The sequence below is a fragment of the Tripterygium wilfordii genome, chromosome 8, assembly GCF_013401445.1.
Source record: "Tripterygium wilfordii isolate XIE 37 chromosome 8, ASM1340144v1, whole genome shotgun sequence".
Lineage (NCBI taxonomy): Eukaryota > Viridiplantae > Streptophyta > Magnoliopsida > Celastrales > Celastraceae > Tripterygium > Tripterygium wilfordii.
The window spans coordinates 8,531,791-8,555,089 of record NC_052239.1 but is presented as its reverse complement, the minus strand read 5'-3'; the positions used below and the strand labels follow the sequence as shown (position 1 = coordinate 8,555,089).

The window sequence follows — 23,299 nt, the reverse complement described above, 5'->3', positions numbered from 1 at the left end:
TTATTTCTAATTTGTTACTTTAGTTTAATTACAAAATTAACTTTTGATCTTTCAAATAGAATTTAGGGCCAATCATAATTAGTGCTTAATAAATTTCAATCAATTCTCGTGGATTCGAGATACTATACTTTTCACTATTACTATTTGTTCGATTCGTACACTTGCGAATCCGCACAACAGTTATTCTGATTGGTTTTGATTTAACATAGCATATATGTTTCATACGTGATTATTTAGTTACATTGGTTGGACTTTGTTTATCACTTCTATGCTATCTAAATTATCTTGTGTGGATAAATAAGATAGATCTTATCTTAGTCATTTGGATGAACCATGAAATATATGTTTGTTGAGATAAGAGTCATCTATTTATTTGTTAAAATCTCAATAAGTGATATAGATAGGAAATAGATTTATCCTATATAAGTTTATTCTCTTATTTATCACGTGATAACTGAATATAGATAAATATCTATTTAAGAGATTTAACAAACTAATTTATGAGACTAATTTTAGACCTTTGAATATTGATCATCTAATGGTCAACATTTATTCTCCCAATTTATATATAGATATATTCTTAATTAATTAAAATCTTTGTCTCATAAGAATTACTTAATTAACATAGTTATTTGTTTTCATAAAATAAATATTATATCGTTGTGTTTATTGTCTTTTGTGCCGGACAAGAGACGTCACAATACTGGGTGCTTCTGATACTCACGTCCCACATTAGGCTCGTTAAAAATATGTTGGTTATCTTCTACTCTGGACAGGAGATCTCACAATTCTGGCTGTTGGGAACAGGAGTTTTATTGGATTTGCATGTGTGCTAGGGCTTACTATCAACCCGAAGGATTTGATAGGATTGTTTGTAAGATTCTGCACCGAATCTGACCTCTGCACCAAACGGACTGTGCGCAGTTAGAGAACACAAGTTGTTGGCTCAAGGTTTGCCTTCCGGAAAAAGGACTTAAAATGCCTAGGGTGTCAATATGGAAAAAGCAGGAAAACAGAAGACTAATCACCAGAATGAAAAGAGTTCCTATTGAAGTGAAATGAAAAACAACGCATTGTGGGAATGCCTCAGGATCTTCATTGAAAAGTGATAAGAGATGAGCACTTCTTCTACTCTTCTTCAAAACCCTTAACACTAAATCTTTACTCCAAAATCCTAATATTCAATTTGTAAAAAAAAAAAAACTATGATTTAACATGATTTTGGGAGAGAATTGTAGCTAAAACAATAGTAACCCCTCCCAACTTAAACATAGGTTAACCGAACAATCAAGACTTTATAACCTTAGCAATAAACAAATACAAAATAGATGGGTTAATACAATTTTTGGTCATTGAAATAATTTAAATTTTTCATTTGATTATTGAATGTTCAAATGTTTCAATATGGTTACCGAAAGCATAGTTTTTAAACCCGACCCACACATCGAATCGTCAAGGCTGAAGAGTCAAGAGTTTCGAGGTTCAACCGTTATGATGGAGGTTGAACCATGGATTTTTAATAAATAATAAAATAATAAAAATTTATAGTTTAATAGTTATATAAATATATACTATATAGCAAGTTAGAGTATCAATATAACATAATTTATTTATAAATAATAATAATGATTAATTCTTGAAAAGTAATTATATATATATAATGATTATAATAATAGCATAAATATTCATTGAAAAATGCCTTTGAAAGCAATCCCACATCGGTAAGATTAGAAGATTGGTTTGACAAGTTTGTTATAAAAGCAATAGTAGAGGAGGGGTAGTATTTGCACCCAAGAAATTAGGATTTACACCCACTTCATCTTGAAATATGTGCAATACCCACCTTTCTTCCAATATTGCCCTTTTTAAAATATCTGCTAGCCTCTTAAAACCTAAAACCTCCCTCATGTGACCCCATGTCGACAGAGACCAATAAGGCAATAACAGCTACTTCCTCAAAAATATTATTAAAATGTCAAAAATTAACCAAAAGCTAGTTGTCTAATTAAAACAAGAAATGAAGATGAAACTGTTACTACCAGGTGACTCCCCTGTAAATCGAAGTTCGCTTATCGAAGGTCTTCTTAGTGGAATCAGAATCAATAGGGACAAAGCACTGGATGCACAATTAGAGAACCGCAACTCGTTCCGTGTTGAGTCAATTGAGTGGTCGTAAACTCTACGAAAGCGAGTTGAGTTTGGGGAATTGAAGCCGAGTAATTGATTTTAGACGAGTTAGTAGAAAAGGCTTGATCACCAATAATTGTTTTCAGATCTTGTTGGTTGTTGAAGTAGCCCGAGCCTTGCTTGTAAATGTGAGTAAATGATGAGTCCCCGGTAGATGACGAGTCGTCCAAAAATTAAGTTCCTCTTGCAAAAATGGTTATGTGAAGTGGAGAAGGAAGCAATTTGATGCATGATCTTCAACAAGATGTTTATTTTAAGGAATGGTCTTTGTTCATTGGATTTGTTCTCTCTCCGGGGAAGATGAAGAGTTGGTCGACGATTGGTTTAGTGGGATGGAGAAGTAGATAAAAGAGAGTAAAGTAGGGGAGAGAGAGGAGAGGTTTTAGAGGCTGGCACATATTTCAAAAGGGCAATATTGGAAAGAAGAGGTATTGCACATATTTCAAGATAAAAATGTGGGTGCAAATTCTAATATCTTGGGTGTCAATACCAACCCTCATAGTAGAGAAGCAGGAAAGTTACTTTTAATGAAGCCATAAAGTAGCGGCCCGCCAGACTGTGTGGGTCTCATGAGTTTATACCCAAGGGGTTTACTGTCCATGTGGTTCTTCACTTAATCCGTTGGGTCACGGGTTACACGAGTTTTAGGGTTAACTCACGGTTTGACAAGGGTCAATGCACAAACAATCTTTTACATGCAAAAAACCTCGGAGGTCGTCGGTTTACGAGTTTCATGGTTGAACCGGTGGGTCGGTCCAGGTTTAAAAATTAAGACAAAAAAGAGTAATATGTTTCATTCTAAGGATAAGATTTAAAGTGGAACTTTATAGATACTACACAAATAATTTAAGAGAACTTTGACACGTGACAATATATGAGATACAATTAGAAGTTAGAACTCACGGGGCAACATAAAAATGATTTTAACTTTCTCTCCTTTTTTTCGTTGTTAGATAATGTCTAGATGTATAGATAGATAGATACCTATAATTCATATAATATGTGGGATAACCATTGATTAGAATCTCTAACCAAGGTTTTGAAAACCGGACCGGACTGGCCGGTCTGACCGGTTCAACCGGTGACCGGGCACTTGTCCGGTCCGGTTGAGGTGCCAGAACCGGTAATCTATGAACCGGGATATTTTCGGTTGAACCGGTCAGAACCTGGCCGGTTTTGACCGATTCGGTTCATTTATTAAAGTTAATAAAATATTTTTGAATTTTGTTATTTGTATGGTTTGAACTCATGACCTTTTGTTCATTAAAAAAAGCTTTAACTACTAGGCTATGAAACTTTCTTTGTTTAAAATGATACTTTATTTGAATATATTGTATTTTTATGAAGTTTTCTTATATATTATATGCATATAATATAGATATATATATAAATAATTCATTACTTTAAAACCGGTTCGAACCTGATTTGAACCCCGATTGAACCTTTGAACCCCGATTGAACCTTTGAACCGTATACCGAAGACTTTTCCGATTTGATGACTGATCCGGTTTTAAAAACCTTGTCCCTAACATCCAATAATCCAGGGATAAGGTTTAAAATGGAACTTTAACGAAGTATTTTTCTTTTGGAAAGGCAATTAGAGGCTTTAGTTTGGTTTGAACAGGCGACACCAGTTAACCACACCACAGTACCACACCCATCTCTGCTCTTTTTCTCCCTGTTTTTCTCTCGAAGCGAGAAACCGAAGGAAAATCACATCAGTGATTTTCCTTTTTGAGATCCAATCATGAGCAATGAATAGTCAGTGATTTCCAATCGCCTGATATTTTCCGCTATGTTTTTTTTTTTTCTTTTTGTGTGTTACTAAATACCTCCTTTTATTTGTTTGCGCAGTGATTATCTGTTCAAGCTCTTGCTAATCGGGGACTCTTCTGTTGGAAAGTCGTGTCTGCTTCTCAAATTTGCTGTGAGTTTGACTTTTCATTTGGGGCTTTATCTTTTGTGAAATTTTGATTTACTTTCTTTTCTTTTTATGGGTAATGTATTGGAGATAATATAAAGTTAATAGGTGATACTATATACTTTTAGGGTTGATAGTTTCTTTTGTGTATAATTATAGCTTAAAATTTTCCCTGTTTTTGCGTGTGTTCAGGATGATTCCTATGTGGACAGCTACATCAGTACCATTGGTGTGGATTTTGTAAGTCTCGCTATCTCAACCCTGTATATATGTGTCTATACATTAGTGTCAGTGTCTGTGTCTGTGTCTGTGTCTGTGTATTTGTATGTGTATGCATATGAATAAACCTTCTATGCAAGTCTAATTTTTTTTGGGATAATATTGCAGAAAATTAGAACTGTGGAGCTGGATGGGAAGACAATTAAGTTGCAGATTGTGAGTGAAACTGTGAAAGATCTCCTAGTCTGAATTTGTTTGATTAATTATTAGTTGGATAGCCTTTGCTTTTATGTATACTTAATTAAGATACCAGTTAGACATTCAAGTGCGGTGTGTTCATAGGCATGTACTAAAGTGAATCTTTTGAGTACTGTGAATCTTTAGAGTTTAGATAGCCTTTTGATCTTGATTGTGATGATAACTGATTTGCAGAAAATCGCATACTTAATTATGCTAGAAGAAGCAGCCGAAAAAGTTTAGACTATAATTGTAATTTAATCCCATTACGATTGCGCCTTTGATTATCAAATTTTCTATGTTGGAACATAATTTATTCGATAGGAGATAAGCATTGACTTAATTTCTCAGATAAAAAAAAGGTAAACAACATCGGTGCACAAGACTCTCACAGTGGGCGGGGTCGGGGATAGACAAGATGTATGTAGTCTTTACCCCGCATAATATGTGAAGATGTTTCTAGGAATTGAACCTATAACCTCTAGGTGGCACCCTTACAACTCTACCACTGAATCACACGTCCGCTTGTATAGTTGTATTGACTTAATTTCTCAATGAAGTTTAATTGTTGTACAATTTCGGATTCAACTTTTTGTTCTCATTTGTCTGTTTAGTGGGATACTGCAGGACAGGAGCGCTTCCGTACTATAACTAGCAGTTATTACCGAGGAGCACATGGGATAATAGTAAACAACTCCACCCTTGTAGCTACTTTCTGTGGATGTTTATTTGCTGTTTGTTCTATCATTGGTCCCGAGGTCTAAGGGTTAATTGCTCACTTTCTTGCATGTCAATGGTTTCACTCTAGTTTGTTTTAATGAGTTAAGGTGCATGTAATATGGAAAATCAAACTTCCGTTTCACATGGATCTCTTGTGGTCAGAGATCATTTTTATAGAACATATTTTTTACTAACTGAAAGTTCTTTTGCTAATTTGCATGTGTTAAATCGATAGTGTTGTGCCTTTTGAAACCTATATTTCATAAATACAATATAGAGTTATTGTGATTCTTTTCTACTGTTTTTTTTTTTAAAAATTACCTGTGTATAGCTGTAGTTACAGAACCTTTTTTTTCCCCAATTTCTAACAACATTTGTTATGTGAGCTCAGAAGTGCTTGTGAAAATTTGGGAATTTTTTTGAATTTGAAAGCTAGCTTGGAATTTTTTATTTTGCTAAACTTCCTAATGTTAGCCCCCCATTGAGAGATTCAGTAACATAGAGGAAAACTGAAGGGGTCATCTATCTAAAGTAGTTATTAAGATGTATTTCCTTTATAAATATGAGTTTGCAATGGCCTGAGAATCCTGCACGTTTTGGATGTAACAGATTGTCTATGATGTCACTGAGATGGAGAGCTTCAACAATGTGAAGCAGTGGTTGAATGAGATTGATAGATATGCTAATGATAGTGTATGCAAGCTTCTTGTTGGAAACAAATGTGACTTAGTTGAGAACAAGGTTGTGGACACTCAAACTGCAAAGGTGTGGGAATTTTTAATTATTTTGTATGAAGCTGTCTCCACTAAAGTACTTTATGCTACATCTTTGCTCACTGGTCCTTTGAATGGTCGGGGAGTATGTTCTATGGGTTGGGATCTTTGCTTGTTTGGGCTTTTGATGTGCAATCCATCTATTTTAAGATTTATGTTTTATGCGATTATCATTTTTAACTCACGAAGTTCTGGTTGCTCTTGATATTTTCTGGATGTGGTAATATGATTCACCCTAAGCCAATTTGGGGTCCATCCAGATGCAGTGTCTGAACACTGCGTTGTTTGACTTGTTTCTAATCATTAACATTTGAATAACTTTCTTATTCATTCTGCTCTCCTTCACCCAAATTAATTGCAGGCATTTGCAGATGAGCTTGGGATTCCTTTCTTGGAGACAAGTGCAAAGGATTCGATAAATGTGGAGCAGGCTTTCTTAACCATGGCTAGCGAGATTAAGAAAAAGTAAAACCATCAGTCCATTCTATCATGCTTTTCAAGTTTCAGATGCTGCGGTTTCTTGTTAATGTGCATATGCCTTTTTTTTTTCTTTTTTAATTTACTTTTCATCTTTTACATCCTTAAACATCATCTCATCACAGTAAGCTCATTTAAATGCTTATTTCGAGGTTGTTTTTGCTAGCTGTTTGGACAGTTGATCTGTTTGTATTCTATTCAATTTTTTTTTTTGAATACAAGGGAAGGGGATGAGGGAGGCTCGAACTCAAGACTTTTATGAGATACCACACACATGAGTGTCATCTGAGCTACTCATGGTTCTCTATTCAATTTTTTATTGTTAAGAAGTTTGATATTCTGCAATTTGATGTCTCTCACCTGTCCCTCTTCCTATTACATTACCAATAAGATTATTACAGATTTCATATCCTATCTTGAAAAGAAAAATAGAAGTGTGTTTTGTTTGGTTGATTTTTTAGTGAAAGCTAGATATAGAAAAGGCTGTTATTTATTGATTTACAGAAAATCAGCCTGTGCAAAATACTGGATGGTGGTTAAATTTTTCCACAGGTGCATCTTCTTGCCTAATGTGCATGAACGGTTTAGGATTTATGCGAATTTGTTTCAAACTTTGATCACAAAAGTCACATAAGTATAGTAAAACAAACCTATATTCTCTGTATGTTGCTTGTTTGATTTTTGAAACTTTTGCAGAATGGGTAACCAGCCAAATGCTAACAAGTCAACAGGAACTATTGAGATGAAGGGCCAGCCCATCCAGCAGAAGAACAACTGTTGTGGTTAGCTGTCAAAACTGTAATCTCAAGCGTTCTACGAAATATGAGACGGTGAAACATGTTGACTTTATGATCTTAGGCAACTTTCAAAAACTGTTGAATATTGTGTTTGAAGCTGTATCTATGTGAATATTTAATTTCTGTCATTATTCCGAGTGCAATCTGAAATTTTCTTGAAAAGATAAAGAAATTCAGATGGTTCTGCGTGAATATCTTAGATTTGTAAATTAGAAATGGCTCAAGTGTGAAGTTTCAGCGGCAGATCGCCGTAAAGGGTAATTGGCGTTCGCCGTAAAGGGTAATTGGCGTTCATCTAGGTCATTTACTGTTTGGGTTTTTTCTCTTCTTCAAATGACTCAAAAATCATGGTGATGAGTGGTGGTGTGAAAGCGGCAGATCTGGTTCGATATTACTGGAGTTGTTGACCTTCCTACTGGTATGCTTCCTGTAAAAATAATCACCAGGTTCAGTTTGTTACAGATACATATACAAACAGGGTGCAGGGAAGAAAATTTGCACTTACCATTAAAACCTAGAAAGCTTTTTTTGTTTTGAAACAAAATGATTTTTTAGGGTCTGTTTGGTATCACTTTTGTTTCTTGTTTTTTGTTTTAGTTTTCAAAAAATAGAAAATAATTTTTTGTTGTTTGTTTGTATTTTCTGTTTTGGTTTTTATGAAAACCAAAAACAGGTTTTCAAAATTTTTGAAAACAACAAAAAAAAGTTTTTAAAAGTTTTGAAAACAGAATTAGTTACACTTATTATAGATTGCACTTTCTTTAAGATTTCAGATTGCAAATTGTATAGAAATATGAGACAATGATCAAATATACTTTGAGTTATTGTTTTATTTCTCATCTTTTTTTCTTTCTGTTGATGTTTTCAACGGTGAATTACGTTGCAATAGACACGGCAAAGATTACAGTTACGAAAAATATAGTGGTGTGCATATATTCTATTATTATGAAAATAAAAGCATAAACACGCTTTTTTTTTTTCAGTTTTTCTTTTCAAGTATTCAACCAAACAAGTTCCAATTTTATGTTTTCATTTTATATTTTATGTTTTATGTTTTTGTTTTTTATTTTTATTTTTCAAAATTTTTGGAAGTGATACCAAACACAACCTTTGGTTTCTTTTGTCTCCTTGCTTTCACTTTTTGGTCAAAACCAATTGCTAAGCTTTCGACAAAACAAGGGCCTTAAAGAAGTCTCTAGAGCCCCATAAATTATTTTGAATATTTGAAGCCATTTAGCTGCTATACTAGAAAATAGAGAAGATAAGTACAAGAAATATGTCCCCCATAGATCATCCACAGTGGTACCATTCTCAAGCACTTGAAACACCAAATCATGGAAATGTGTGGTACTAGAGCTCTATAATGGACACAAATTAGCTCTTGATAAATGTTGGATAAGCCCCTAGAGCATCCACAATGGGTGCCCTTGATACACATTTGATATTGTCTCAAAATTTGGCACTCATTATATTTTGGAGTGTGTATTTCATACACACCCACGATTGTAGAAGCTCCACCATTTCTTGAGAATAACCAACCTTTACTTTTCCTCCATATTTCCTATAATAAAATAAAAAAACCATTTCAGCAAACTATCAATCTCCACTTTCCTTCTATTCATAAATTCTTATATGAACAAAATAGTTCAAATAATTAAACAAACAATTTAAGGTTTCATTTACAACAAATTTATGAGCATGTGTAAAATTAAATTTGAATAGGCAATTTCTCATTCAACTTCTCATTCAATTATATATCATTTATGAATTAATGTCCTTATATCAGTGCAATTCAATGAATGCAGACCTTCGTTTTCAATGATACCCGTACTATTTCAACAACAACAATAAACCAGAGCAACTACATCTCCCTTCACAACAATTTCAAAGCTTCTACCTCAGTATGATTCATCTTGTATCCTCATTCTTCACTCTCTAGCTTTTGCAACATCAATGGCAGGTCCTTCTAATTGGCAATTTCAACAGCAACTCATTGAACAAATTTTGGCTCTACAACAACAAGAGCTTGATGACATTAACATGGTAGAGCAAGGTATTGCAGATTTAGAGGAGAATGAGCCACCTAGAGTTTCTAGACGCACATTCATGAATCGTGATCGTGTCAAAGCGCACAACGAGCTTGTCAAGAAGTACTTTGTTGTGGACTACATTTACCCACCACGCATGTTTTGTGACTAGTCTCTTGTTCATCTCTAGCCGAAAAGATCATGATACGAAGGCGAGGCTTCTGTTTTGAGCTAGGGTGTTGAACAACCAGGGACAGATGGCCCATTCTGATTGGTTTTTGGTAAAATTGATACACACTTCAGCTCTCAAGTTTCTCTAAAAATTCCATTGTACACCATTATTATTCAAGTGTTCAAAAAGGTCCCATTGTGAAGGTATAGTGCTGAACTTTTCCAAAAAGTGGGGTATCAAGTGTGAGATATAACACCCACTATGGGGGCTCTTAATTGATGAACAGTGCTATTTGTGGGACCTGCATAACCCTCGACTTGGTGACACGTTGCTTCTTCCCCTTTCCCTACGAAAGCTGCACTGGCCTCTCTGCTTATTAGAGATAACACTCATGGAGATATAATCAAGCAACTAAATGTGGTCCCCAGTAACCAAGCAACCAATCATGATTATTGTAACAACTCTATAAAGATAAAGCCAAGAGTTACCAAGTCGTAACTTATTAGAGAGTGCTAATCTAGTTGTTTAAATTGTTACAATGTATGTCTATATCTTTGTAACTCATACATGAATACAAACACTTCTGCTTCTATCCTTTCACATGTATCAAAACTCTCAATTATTTTATATGGTATCGGAGCTTTAACGTACTCCTATGAGCTCTTCTTTCCATGGCCACTGACATCCCACCTACAACCATCATTGTTACTGATCTCACTCCTCCAACCACCACTGTTACCAATCCTATTCGATCATCTTCCACCCAAACTCCTACCAATTTAGTCGCTCTTAACGCAAATCAGTTGCCTGTGAAACTCACCTCTTCTAACTACCCGTCATGAAAGGCACAAAATGATGCTATTCTATTTGATTATGATCTTCACTTTGTTGATGGCAGCCAAACACTACCACCTGAAACCATCTCCCTAGATAATGTCCCCCAACCCCGCTCATTCCCCATGGTTGCATCAAGATAAATTCATCCTACATGGTCTGATGGCTTCTCTATCTGAGAAGATTATCCCTCTTATCAATTCCTCAAAAATTTCCACCAAAGCATGGCAGAGGTTAGCAACAAGTTTTGCTAATGCGTTGTCCTCTCGCATCATGGGACAGCTGTCTAACATCACTAGAGGGACTGATTCTATGTCTGATTCTTAAGCAAGGTCCGCTCTCTATCTGATGAACTTGCTTGTATTGGTGCATCTGACTCTAAACATCAACTCATCTTGCACATACTCAATAGTGTTGGAACTGAGTACAAGGAGTTAGCGGCAACAATCCGTGCAAGAGATTCGGTCATTACCTTTGAGGAATTACACGAAAAACTTATTGAGTATGAGTACTTCCTTAAGTTGGAGGAAACCCAAGCAACCCCCACTGAATTCACAACAAATCCCACCCGACACACCACTCCTAAGCCCAGTCATCCCACCACTATACGAAAAAGAAATCCTTCTCAAACAATAACCCTAACACTCAGGCTCCCCATTCTGACCTATCCATGAGACACCCGAAAATAACTTGCCAATTCTATGGTAAACCTAGCCATGGTGCCCGTGACTGCTTTGCTGCTAAACATTTAATGGGTCTGATCCCTCCAAAAGCCAACCATACCACAACCTCCATGTCTCATACCTCCTCCCCTACATGGCTTCTTGACACCATTGCCTCCCATCATGTGACCACTAATCTCAACAATATTTTTCTCCACTGCCCTTGTGAAGGGCCCGATGATGCTGTCATTAGTGACAGTTCAGGTTTGAATATCACTCGTACGGGTTGTGCTCAATTACCTTCTTCCCGTTCCTCTTTTAAATTATCCAATGTTTGTGTGTCCCAAATATGCAGCAAAATTTGATTTCTATCTCTCAATTCTGTCACACTAACCGAGCTTCTGTTGAATTTTGTCCTACTTTTTTTCATGTAAAGGACATAGCCACGGAGTACCACTGGTTCGCGGTCAGAGTAGAAACAATGTTTATGAATGGCCTACTATGTAGACCTCTTCCCTGGTACAGAAGCAGGCTTTTTCAACTGTTATCAAACCATCTCTTCAATTATGGCATGATAGACTCGGCCACCCGTCCCCCAAAATTGTTCGTCAGTTGATTTCTTCTCACAATCTTCCCACTAGTACTAAATTTCTTTCTCCTTTTTCTGATTCCTGCAAATGTAATAAGAGCCACAAACTTCCTTTTGTAACTTCTACTGTTACTAGTCGTGGCTCCCTTGATGTCATTTATACTGATGTTTGGGGCCCTTCCCCCATCAGATCTATTAATGGTATTTCTTATTATGTTCTATTTGTGGATCATTACACTAAATACATATGGTTTTTTCCTATGGCACACAAATAAGACATTTTCACAATCTTTCCAAATTCAAATCCATGGTGGAAATTTTCTCAAAACATCAATCGTTACAATTTATTTCGATGAAGGGACTGAATTTAAAGGTCTCAAATATTTTTGAAAGTCATGGCATTCAACATCTCATGTCCCCTCCTTATACTCCCCAACATATTGCCACTGCCGAACGACGTCATCATCACGTAGTTGAAATAGGTCTTACCATACTTTATCATGCAAAACTCCCACTTTCCTTCTGGTGATACGCATTTTCCACTGCTATCTATCTCATAAACCGGCTCCCCACTCCAATCCTTGAATCCAAGTCACCTTTTGAGAATCTATTTCACTCTTTACCCAATTATTCCAAACTACGTGCCTTCGGCTGCCTCTGTTATCCATGGTTACGACCATACACTTGACACAAATTACAACAACTATCCAAACCATGCCTCTTTCTCGGCTATTCCAACATTCACAATGCCTATATGTGTTTCGAACCGACCTCTCATCGCATGTACATTTCTCGTCATGTAGACTTTGTTGACTCACTTCCCGTCCATCTCTGGTTTCAACTCAATGGTTCATTTCAACTCCACAACGATGTCCACATGGGCAACATCTCCCCAATTTGTACTTCCCTTTATTCATCCTCTTCCTGACGCATCATCTCCCTCAACATCACCTGCAGATTCATCCCCTATCTTCCTTCCAATCCTGCACCCTTCTCTACCATCATCAGTCCCTTATTCAACACATGAATGAAAGTCTCCTTCTTCTCCAACAGTTGTACCTGCTCATGACCTGGTCAACAGCTCTGCACATGCTGCTCCTTCCTCAATGGTGTCTTCCACTATGACTTCAGATCAGGTAATACCCTCTACTGAACCTGTCAATCGACACCAAATGATCACCCGATCAAAAAATGCCATCATTAAACCAAACCCAAAGTATGCCCATACAGTCACAAAACACCCCAACCTCTTCCCATTGAACCCACCTCTGTCACACAAGCGTTGAAAGAACCCAAGTGGAAAGCTGCCATGTGTGATAAGTTGAATGCACTTTTACGTAACAGTACTTGGGAATTGGTACCCAAACAGCCGCATCAAAACATTGTTGGCTGTAAATGGGTCTTTCGAATCAAACGTCACTTTGACGATAGTATATCTCGGTTCAAAGCACATCTTGTTGCAAAGGTTTCCATGAGAGACCTAGTGTAGATTACCATCAAGCTTTTAGTCTGGTAATCAAGCCTAGCACCATCCGGGTTGTACTTTCAGTTGCTGTAACAAACAGTTGGCCCATTCATCAACTTGACGTCAACAACACCTTCTTTGATGACCATCTAATGGAGGAAGTTTTTATGGAACAACCTCCGGGTTTTTGAGACAAGACCAAGCCAGACTATGTCTGCAAACTACGCAGATCTCTCTATGGCTTAAAACAGGCTGCCCATGCCTTGTTCCATGAACTCAAATCCTTTATAATGTCTATTGGGTTTCATTCCTCACAATCTGATGCATCTTTATTTATTCTCAAGAATGATTCTAGCTCTTTATTCTCGTGTATGTGGATGACCTTTTGATCACAGGCAGCTCACAAGTTGGTGTTCAAAATGTTATATCTCTCCTTGCAACAAAGTTTTCTATCAAGGATCTTGGTCTGCTACATTTTTTCCTTGGCATTGAAGCTTGCCCAACATAAGATGGTTTATTCCTTACTCAACATCAATACATTCTTGACATATTGACTCGGTTCAACATGACAGGTGTGAAGGGTTGTTCAAAACCAATGAGCTATACTACACCTCTCTCTATCACTGATTCCATAACTCCAACTGATGCTACACTTGGAGCACTTTAGTACCTATCCTTTACATGACCGAATATTGCTTTCCCCGTTAACAAGCTGGCTCAGTTCGTACAAGCCCCTACAAACTGTCATTGGTCTGCTGCTAAGAGGATTCTTCAGTGTCTCAAAGAGACCATCTCTCATGGCATTCTCCTTCACAGGTCCGCATCACGCCAACTCATAGCCTACTCCGACGCAAATTGGGCAGGAAATAAAGACATCTACATTTTGGTTTCTACCTTTGTTATTTTTCTTGGATGTAATCCTATATCTTGGTGTTCTAAGAAATAGAGAATTGGCCCGATCATCCACCGAGGTGGAGTATAGCTCTTTGGCTTTCGCTGTTGCCGAACTATCTTGGATTCAACACTTGCTCTTTGAAATGTCCATACGCACTACTTGCATACAATGCCTTCTCTAGGACAACCTTGGCGCCACCTATGTTTGTACAAACCTTGTTTTGCATTTGCGTATGAAGCACATTGCCTTGGATTATCATTTTGTGCGTGATAAGGTGCAAGGTGGTGATCTTCATGTCTCACATGTGTCCACTGTTTCACAGCTTGTTGATATCATCACCAAGCCACTTCCAAAGGCATGGTTTCACCTTCTTTAGTCCAAGCTTGGCCTGTTCGACGGACACTCCATCTTGCGGGGCCGTATTATAGATAACACTTATGGAGATATAATCAAGCAACTAAATGTGGTCCCTACAAATAAGTAACCAAGCAACCAATCATGGTTATTGTAACAACTCTATAAAGATAAAGCCAAGAGTTGCCAAGTTGTAACTTATTAGAGAGAGTGCTAATCTAGTTGTTTAAATTGTTTCAATCTACGTCTATATATTTGTAACTCATACATGAATACAAACACTTCTAATTCTATCCTTTCACGTGTGTCAAAACTCTCTCAATTATTTTATACTGCTCTACAATTCCTTGCAATCACGATCACTCCTGATTTCAACATCGACTCACAACGAAACTTCGTCGAAACTTGGTGAAGAAGAAGATGAACTCCGTAGTTTCTACGACGACTCCTCCATTGTCGAGTTCTCTTGTCGCTATTGATCCAGATCTCTGACTGTTCGATGAATATTGTGAGGTAGTAACCGAGTTCAAAAAAGATTCTTTGCTGATGATTGCCGCAATTTATAGAAAGTAACAGATTATGATTCTTGGAATCGAAGTCACGTTCGAAGGAGTGGGTGAATTTCAAGTGCTTGATATTGTGTTCCATTGTGGGTGTAGTTTTATCTAGATATTGTGCACAAATTCTCATGTATATGAATCGTCTTTCGAGCATGGGCCACTGTGGATGCTAGGTAGAATCCTTTAAGTAAAATAAAAAAGGATGATGCATTTCAATAAACACTATTTCAAAAAAAAATGGTCCCCCTCAGAGCATGTGCACCCATAACAACAGGTAAAGATTACAAAAAGAAACAGCAAACAAGGTTCAAACGTCGGGTACAAATGAAGAAAATCCAAATAATTAGCTCTTCAGGAAGGGTAAAATTAAAAAACAGAAGGAAAATATAAAGTGACAAATAAGAAGAAAATTTTGAGATACTGAAAGCCACCATTAAGATGAGGAGCAACAAGGCTTTTTGGGTTGGCCTCGGAATCTCCAATGGCAATAGTATTCTTTAATGCTTGCCAGAGCTTATTCATCTGAAGAAAGTGTCTTTTTCTAATTGTTCGATAAATCTCTGAGAGATTGTCTGGAAAGCCTTCTCAACATTTGTTGCCTCAACAGTAGACGTTTCAATGAATGAAAGGCCTTCTTTCTCCGCATAACTTTGAGCATCTTCTGTGGCAACTGCTCGAAGATGTTTCAAATCAGTCTTGTTTCCAATCAGCATGATCACTATATTGGAGTCCGCATGGTCCCTCCTCAGCTCCCGCAGCCACCGACTCATTTTTTCAAATGTTGTTGGTTTTGTCACATCATACACTAGAAGAGCTCCAAGTGCATCCCTAGAATAAGCACTGGTTATTGCTCTGTATCGCTCCTCACCAGCCGTGTCCCATATCTGTGCTTTAATTGTCCTGCCCTCTACCTGGGCGCAACATAAAGTTTTTCTCCAATTATCCACCAAAGCTTTTTTTTAAGTAATAATTATATCTAAAGCGCCACTTCTAATTCGAAAACTGATTGGAAATTTCAATATGCAGAAAATCAGTGAAACTACACTACATGTGTTTCCTTTAGATAAAAGCAAAAAATGTGAACTAGCAAACATAAACAGTTTGGATATATATCAGCTGATGTACTATTGACGTGCAAGTCAGCCCCACACAAAAATCAGGGAATGATTTGTTTAAATCATTCATTGTTGTTCATTTAAAGTGTGTTTGGATTGAGGGATTCGGAGGAATGAAAGAGAAGGGAAAGTGAGCTTCCTTCCAATCCAATTCCCTTGGTTGGATAGGGGAGGGGTTTGGAGAAAATTGAGGGGAATATTTCATTAAATTTTTGTCAAAATACTTCCTCCCCAAAATGGAGTCATTTGGAGGGAATGGATGACTAATTAAGTTATTAATAAGTTAAAAACCTATTTTACCCTTGAACATAATACTTAAACATAAAAAGTAAGGATAAATTAATAAATTAAAACAAGATTCTTTCCTTTTTTTTTTTATCTATCCAAACATTAGAGAGGGAAAAATATTATTCCTTCATTCCCTTTCCCTTTTCTTCCCTCCCCCAAATTCCTCATCCAAACACACTTTTATAGTTAAGTTCCAAAAGATGATTTAGTAAAGTGAATGGGGAAACAACTCACTCTTCGGATGTACTCGAGATCACGGACATACCATAGTCCCTTGAAATTGTGCCAATAGTAGGCCAATCAGTTTAGGGTTGTAACAACTTGATTCAACCAAAATTTGTCAAGGAAAACAAACATACCACTATTACAAGTCAGGTACAACCACTTGCACTTTTGATTTCTAAGCTTAGAGTGATCCTATGATATTTGATGTTTTCAGCTTTGTTTATGTTTCTGGCTAGGACTAATCTAATTGTCATTGTCCAAAAGTTCGGAGGAGATGCAGGTGGTAATCATGGTATTGGTGATGGAGATGGGAAACTTCAACAACAATATTAGAATTTAGAAGCAATGATGTGTTGTGCTCATTATATACATACAATTGAGCACCATTTTATTTGCATTTTCTTGCCTTTTTGAGTGAATTGAGAATTGATATTGCCTAAGTATTCGATATTTACACATTTCAAGTGTGAAGGCACGAATCGGAAATAAGGGATCCAAAAAGAGGCAAAAATGGACATTTAGCTTTCCAATGACTTTCTCGATTGATCGGGATCCATTTCAGATCGATCGAGCAACAATTGATCAAGTTGCAGTTTTCTTCCAAAGACTTTTCCGATCGATCTAAATTATTTTTGATCGATCAAAACACTATTCACAACATTGTGCAGATATAACGAAAAAGCCGCAAACTCAATTGGGTCTGACCCAAAATGACCCCAACGGCTTCTCTAAACGGCACAAGGGTTTTTGAGTGTATAAAAAGGTAGAGAATATATAGGGTTTTATCTCATTCTCTGAGGCTAGGGATTGAAGACACACAAGGGGGCAGCCATTGGTGCTTGTAGAAGAAGGGGGTTTTCTCTATTTCCTTCTCTTCCTTTTGGATTATGGTTGTTATTGATTCTCTAATTGTGTCTTTGAACTCTATGAGGAACTAAATCCTCAACTAGGGCTCTAATGGAGACCCACCTTGAATATTGAATAAACTTGATTTGTGATTCTTGATTCCTCTTTCTTGTTGATTATCTATGGATGTTCTTAATCCTTTTGCATGCTTGATCACCATCTAAATGATATTTTTCCCTACGATAGATGACATAGGTTGCATGAACCATATGAATATAGGGGCATGGCCTATGCAATCGCTATGTAATTATCCATTGTTCTTAATGAGTTTTTTATATTTGAATCCGATTGTTAGGAATAACAAGATTACTATTGAAAATGCTTTTAATGTATCTAGGAATAAAACTGATAACACATATTTATGCACATTTTGCATCCCTTATTTCTATACTTTGCACTAGTTTCCTTTGTGAAATTGGTTGTTTTGATGTGTTTTGTGTAAGTTTTGAAGGAATACATCCCTAATGGTGATTGAGAGCTAAAGAGGCAAAAATATGGTGAAATGAGAAAAGATGAATATGTTCACAATTTTGAAGCCAAGTCAGGTTCCTAAACAGATTTGTCAACTTCGTGAAATAAACTGGATGTGCTCAGGAAGAACTGGACAACGAGTGATATACTGTTGGAAAGATCTAGAAGTCTAGTTTCCATAGAATTTTACGGTTCGTGATTTGGAGTTTCCTAGAAGAGTTGCATAAGTTTTAGCATCAGTGATTCAGTGTAGAAATTATATACGAAATTAGAAGATTTGATACCTCAAGTTATTATTCTTGGTACTCAAGACATGGAATAAATCTTGGGAGATTACGGGGCACTCGAATCTTGTGTTAGAAGTCAATGACAATTCTCGAAGTCAATTAAGTTCAGTTTCCATAAGGAGAAGTGTATTGGAAGTCAAGTTCTATATCAATTAGGAGAAACACTTCCTTATGGTAATTGGACTTAATTCCTATTTTGTCTCAAAAGTCTCAGTCGTGCCCTATTGTGGAACTATAAAAGGGATGACAAAATCATCGAGAAAGGGACGGACGAAGGTAACGAAAGAACGAAGAGCGCGAAGAGAAGGTGAAACAGCAAAGCAAGCAAGCCGAGATCTACTACTTGGTTGTCTCTTTCTCTTATGTGTTTTAGTGTTCAAAACAGATGATGAGTAGCTAGTTTTCCTTCAGTTAAGGGGCTGGTTGAAGCCCGAACATGATTGTATTGATGCTTCATTAATCTTATTTCTTGAGATCGAATGAAATTTTTTTCACTATATTACTTGTTGATGAAATCTGAGATATGTTTCTTTGAGTGCACGCTTAGATACATGTTTTAGGATTCTATTGCTAGGACAATATGATTGATCGCCCATATCTTCATAAAGTCTCAAGTAGCCAATGAATAAGATAGCTCATATTCATATGAATTGATTTCTAGGTGATGTAAGATGCATGCTACATCTTATGAATTTATTGATGTTTGCTTTCTTTGTGCTTAATGATTCTTCAGTGTTGAATTTATGAACATGCCATTCTAGATTGAATCTTAAGAACTAAGTTAAGGAGTACATGCCATGCACTTGACATACTAATTAAGAGAGAGCAATAAGATAAAATCAACACGTCATTGTTTTATCTTAAACATCATCATTCATGAATTAAGAATTACAGATGAAAGTTGCAGCAGTACATGATTGTTAGTGGTGGATAGCTTTCCCTTGTCTCTTTCTCTTATAAGAATCAAAAACGTTTCCTACTTCTTACTGATTATTCTGAGTTAGTCGTTTAGCTCGAGTCACAATTAGATTTGATTTGCAATTATTTTTCAATCCTCTGCGGGAGATACCCTTGCTTCTCACTATACTCAATAACCCTTTTCTTAAGTTGCAAGGATTAAATTGAGTTATTTTTCAGCACTTATTTTGGTGTTCAAAAATAGCTGAACAATTTTTGGCGCCATTGCCGGGGATTGTTTTACTTAATTGCAAACGGATTTTCTTTTTGTTTTTCTTTTCAGTTTATGCACACTCGAAGTTCTCAAGGAAAGGACCTTGTTTACAATCCAGAGATTGAACGCACTGCTCGTCTACACCGTAAGGAAGCAGCCCAACGCCGAATTACGGAATCCACATTCTCTCAATCACTACCACCATCGCCATGATCTAGTTCGGACGAAGAGGAAGAGCAGCATATTTTTGAGGATAACGCAATGGCTGAAGAGGAGAAACCACTCAAGGCTTCTTTTGTCCCTACAAATCTAGCTCAGCCATCATGCATTGGCTTTACTCCTACTGCATATAGCATATCTCCTCAATTGATCAATTCTGTACCACACTTTTATGGAAAGTCGATGGAGGATCCGAACATGCACCTTCGGGAATTCTATGATCTGTGTAGGACGCAGAACATCCAACACCTAAATGCCGAGGGACTCAGGTTAATTCTTTTTCCCTTTTCTCTAAAGGATGATGCTAAGTGGTGGTAAAATTCTTTGCCAGCAGGATCTATTACCACGTGGGATCAGCTGGCTACCAAGTTCATCACAAAGTATTTCCCTGCTCAGAAAACAAGGCAATTGAGAAAGGAGATAAATTCCTTCCAGCAGAAAGATGGAGATTCTTTTCATGAAGCATGGGTGCATTTCAATGAGTTGCTTCGCAAGTGTCCTCATCATGGTTTTTCCAAAGATGACCAAGCTCAATCCTTTTATTAAGGCTTGAACGATGCCAATAAAGTCTTAGTGGACTCAGCATGTGGGGGAGCTTTCATGAATAAAACAAGAAATGAGGCTTTTCAAATATTTGAGACCTTAAGTGAAAATTCTCAGCAATTCTCTATTGGAGGAAGGCAAGGATCAAGGAGTAGGAGTGTTTATGAAGTAAATGTTCGAGATGGATCTTCCTCACAAATAACAGCTATTGAAAATAAATTAGACATGCTGATGAAGACCATACTCCCAATAAGACAAGCTACTCAAAGTGAGGTATGTGCTAAATGTTTCAATATTGATCATACAACTGAAACTTGTCATATGTATTCTACAGAGCTGGAGCTAACTATGCGGCACAAAGGTCAAGGTATAACCCTTACTCCAATACTAATAATCCTGGTTGGCATGACCATCCAAATTTAAGATGGAGTAACAATGACAATGTCCAACATGCAATTATTGCACCTCAAGGCTTGAGCCAAGGAGAGATAGCTCGAGCTATGAATCCTCCAGCACTTTTGCAACGTGCACCTAGTAAGTCACTTGAAGATTTGGTTATGACTATGGTTGATAGCACTAATTCCTTTATATAGAAAGCGGATAGTCGTTTCCAAAATTAAGATAAGGCCATAGAGAACCTTGAGAGACAAATGAGCCAAGTTGTGACTGTTCTTTCTCAAAGGGAATCGGGTACACTCCCTACCCAAACCGAAATTAATCCTAAAGGAGTAAACCCTGAACAAGCAATAGCCGTGACTTTGAGGAGTGGAAAGCAAGTTCTGGACAAGCCAATGTTGAATAACAAAGGAAAGAATGATGTGGTAGAGGGGGAGGACAAAAGGGACACAATTCTCGGGCAAAAGGAGATGAAAAAAAATATTGAGGAGAAGCAAACAACCGACCATCAGGTAACCAATGCTTCAAATTCGTATACTGTGCCCATTCCTTTCCCTCGTAGGTTCATGAAAACCAAGAAGGAGCAACATGAAAAAGATATCTTGGATACCTTTCGTAAGGTCCAAGTAAACATCCCACTCTTGGATGCTATAAAACAGATTCCCAAGTATGCGAAATTTCTTAAGGAGCTTTGCACTAACAAGAGGAGATTTGAAGAACATGAAACAGTAGCTCTGAGTGAGGAGGTGTCAGCTGTGCTCCAACGTAAACTACCTCCCAAATTGAAAGACCATGGAAGCTTTACCATACCGTGTACCATCGGTGAAAAAAGGTTTGAAGAAACCTTACTTGATTTAGGTGCTTCTATAAATTTAATGCCTTCTTCTGAAGCACTTGATCTAGGTGAACTCCAAGAGACTAGTGTGGCTATTCAACTTGCGGATAGATCACTTAGACGACCAAGAGGTTTGTTGGAAGATGTTTTGGTATGTGTGAATGAATTGATCTTTTCGGCCGACTTCTTTGTGTTGGAGATGGAAGAAGCTGTTATGCCGGTCTCCTTACCCCTCATACTTGGCCAGCCCTTCATGAGAACTGCGCGAACCAAGATTGATGTCTATGAAGGAACCTTGTCCATGGAAATTCAAGGAGAAAAAATTGGCTTTAGAATTTTCGAAGCAATGAGGTATGCTTGTGATGATCAATCTTGTTTTTCCATTGATACTTTTGATTATTTGGTGCAGGATACATTCAATACAAGCATGGGTGATGACTCTTTAAAAACTGTGCTGGAATTGGGTTTATTACCATGCCAACAATCAGTCATCACGATAACCAACCAAGAAGCTATTTGGTGTGAAGAATTGGAGAGTTCGGTGGCTGCCCTTGAAGCTTTGCCACGGATACAAGGTAAGTATTATTCTCCTTTTATTTCTCTTCAATTTTCTAATGAAAAACTTGTTCCTTCTGTGATTGAGGCACCCAAATTGGAGCTTAAACAGCTATCGGACCATCTGCAATATGCATATTTTCGAGACAATGAGACGCTACCAGTTATTATCACAGCTAACCTTTCGGTAGAGGATGAAGATAAGTTGATTCGAGTTCTCAGAGAGCACAAAACAACAATTGGCTGGAGTATAGTGGATGTCAAAGGCATAAGCCCAACCACATGCATGCATAGAATACTTCTTGAGGAAGGATCAAAACCTACAAGAGAATCCCAACGTCGATTGAATCCTCCAATGATGGAAGTGGTAAAGAAAGAAGTTCTCAAACTTCTTGATGCTGGTATGATATACCCTATCTCTGAGAGTAAATGGGTGAGTCTCATACAAGTTGTGCCCAAACGATCTGGAATAACAATGAACTAGTGCCTCAACGTTTGCAAACGAGCTGGAGAGTGTGCATCGGCTATTGCAAGCTCAACAATACTACGCATAAAGATCACTTTCCTTTACCTTTTATTGATCAGATGCTTGAGCGTCTTGCAGGTCATGGATATTATTGTTGTGAAAACCAAGTTAAAAGAAAAAAAATATGGTGAAGTGTCCGGACACCTCGAGTAAATTTTGAGCAGTTTTACACTCTGTCTCGATTTGTTCATAAGCCGTCCGGACATTCGACGATAAATTTCATTTTAAAACACATTGGGACAGTTCGGGGTTCATTTCTTACATATGTGATAGAGAGATAGCCGAGAGAGAGAGAGAACTAGAGAGAGAAGAAGGATTTTGGTGTGAATCAAGGAGAAAGGAGCTATAATTGAAGCTTTTGGACTTTCTAAAGCTTGGATTGCAAGATCTTCACAAGATTGAGGTAAGATTTCCATGGATTTCAAGCTAGGGTTTATGGGTTTTGTGGGATTTTGTGAAATTGGATGTTTTGGGGTAAAAGCTTGTTGAGTAATCAAAGTTTATGTATATTGATGTTAGATTTGAGCTTGGATTGAAGTGTGGAAATAGAAGGAGAAGGGATTGAGCAAGGGTTTGAAGAATTGACTAAGGTAAGTGTCTTATTGTGAATGTATGTGTTGAAATTGATATTGTTGGAAGGGAAGTGATTGTAAATGTTATGAATTAGGTTATTTGAACTTGGAGAAGTGGTTGCTAGAGTTGTGGTGAGGGTTTTGCTCAAACGAGGTAGGGATTTTCTTAACCCTTAATCTCAAAACACTATTGGCTACCCGAATTATGTATTAATTTCGTTCGTTTCCACCTTTTTGTTCAAGGGGAAACAAACCTTGGATTGTGTGCTATTGTGAACTCAAGTTGCAATGTTGTGTGTTT

The 23,299-nt window shown here is 37.1% G+C and overlaps 1 protein-coding gene, 1 non-coding gene and 1 pseudogene across 2 annotated transcripts; 1 reads left to right on the top strand and 2 right to left on the bottom strand.

Moving 5' to 3' along the window:
- The first annotated feature begins 3,784 nt into the window (after positions 1-3,784).
- Positions 3,785-7,574, top strand: LOC120003413 (ras-related protein RABD1). The gene is made up of 8 exons (XM_038852396.1): positions 3,785-3,948; positions 4,042-4,114; positions 4,301-4,348; positions 4,496-4,543; positions 5,179-5,250; positions 5,894-6,049; positions 6,419-6,522; positions 7,231-7,574. Exons 1-8 carry the CDS (start codon positions 3,935-3,937, stop codon positions 7,319-7,321), a joined length of 606 nt encoding a protein of 201 aa, XP_038708324.1. The 5' UTR covers positions 3,785-3,934; the 3' UTR covers positions 7,322-7,574.
- A 7,681-nt stretch (positions 7,575-15,255) lies between these two features.
- On the bottom strand, positions 15,256-16,074 carry LOC120003601 (annotated as a pseudogene).
- Positions 16,075-19,976: 3,902 nt separating this feature from the next.
- LOC120004695 lies at positions 19,977-20,083 on the bottom strand. The gene has a single exon (XR_005469612.1). It is a non-coding gene; the product is annotated as a small nucleolar RNA R71 (small nucleolar RNA).
- Positions 20,084-23,299: the final 3,216 nt, after the last annotated feature.

What these genes read in the sequence shown, in the direction of transcription:
- LOC120003413 (XM_038852396.1), top strand. An exon ending in AGACAATTAAGTTGCAGATT is followed by an intron (nt 4,544 to 5,178) that starts GTGAGTGAAACT and finishes TTGTCTGTTTAG; the next exon opens with TGGGATACTGCAGGACAGGA. An exon ending in GAGGAGCACATGGGATAATA is followed by an intron (nt 5,251 to 5,893) that starts GTAAACAACTCC and finishes TGGATGTAACAG; the next exon opens with ATTGTCTATGATGTCACTGA.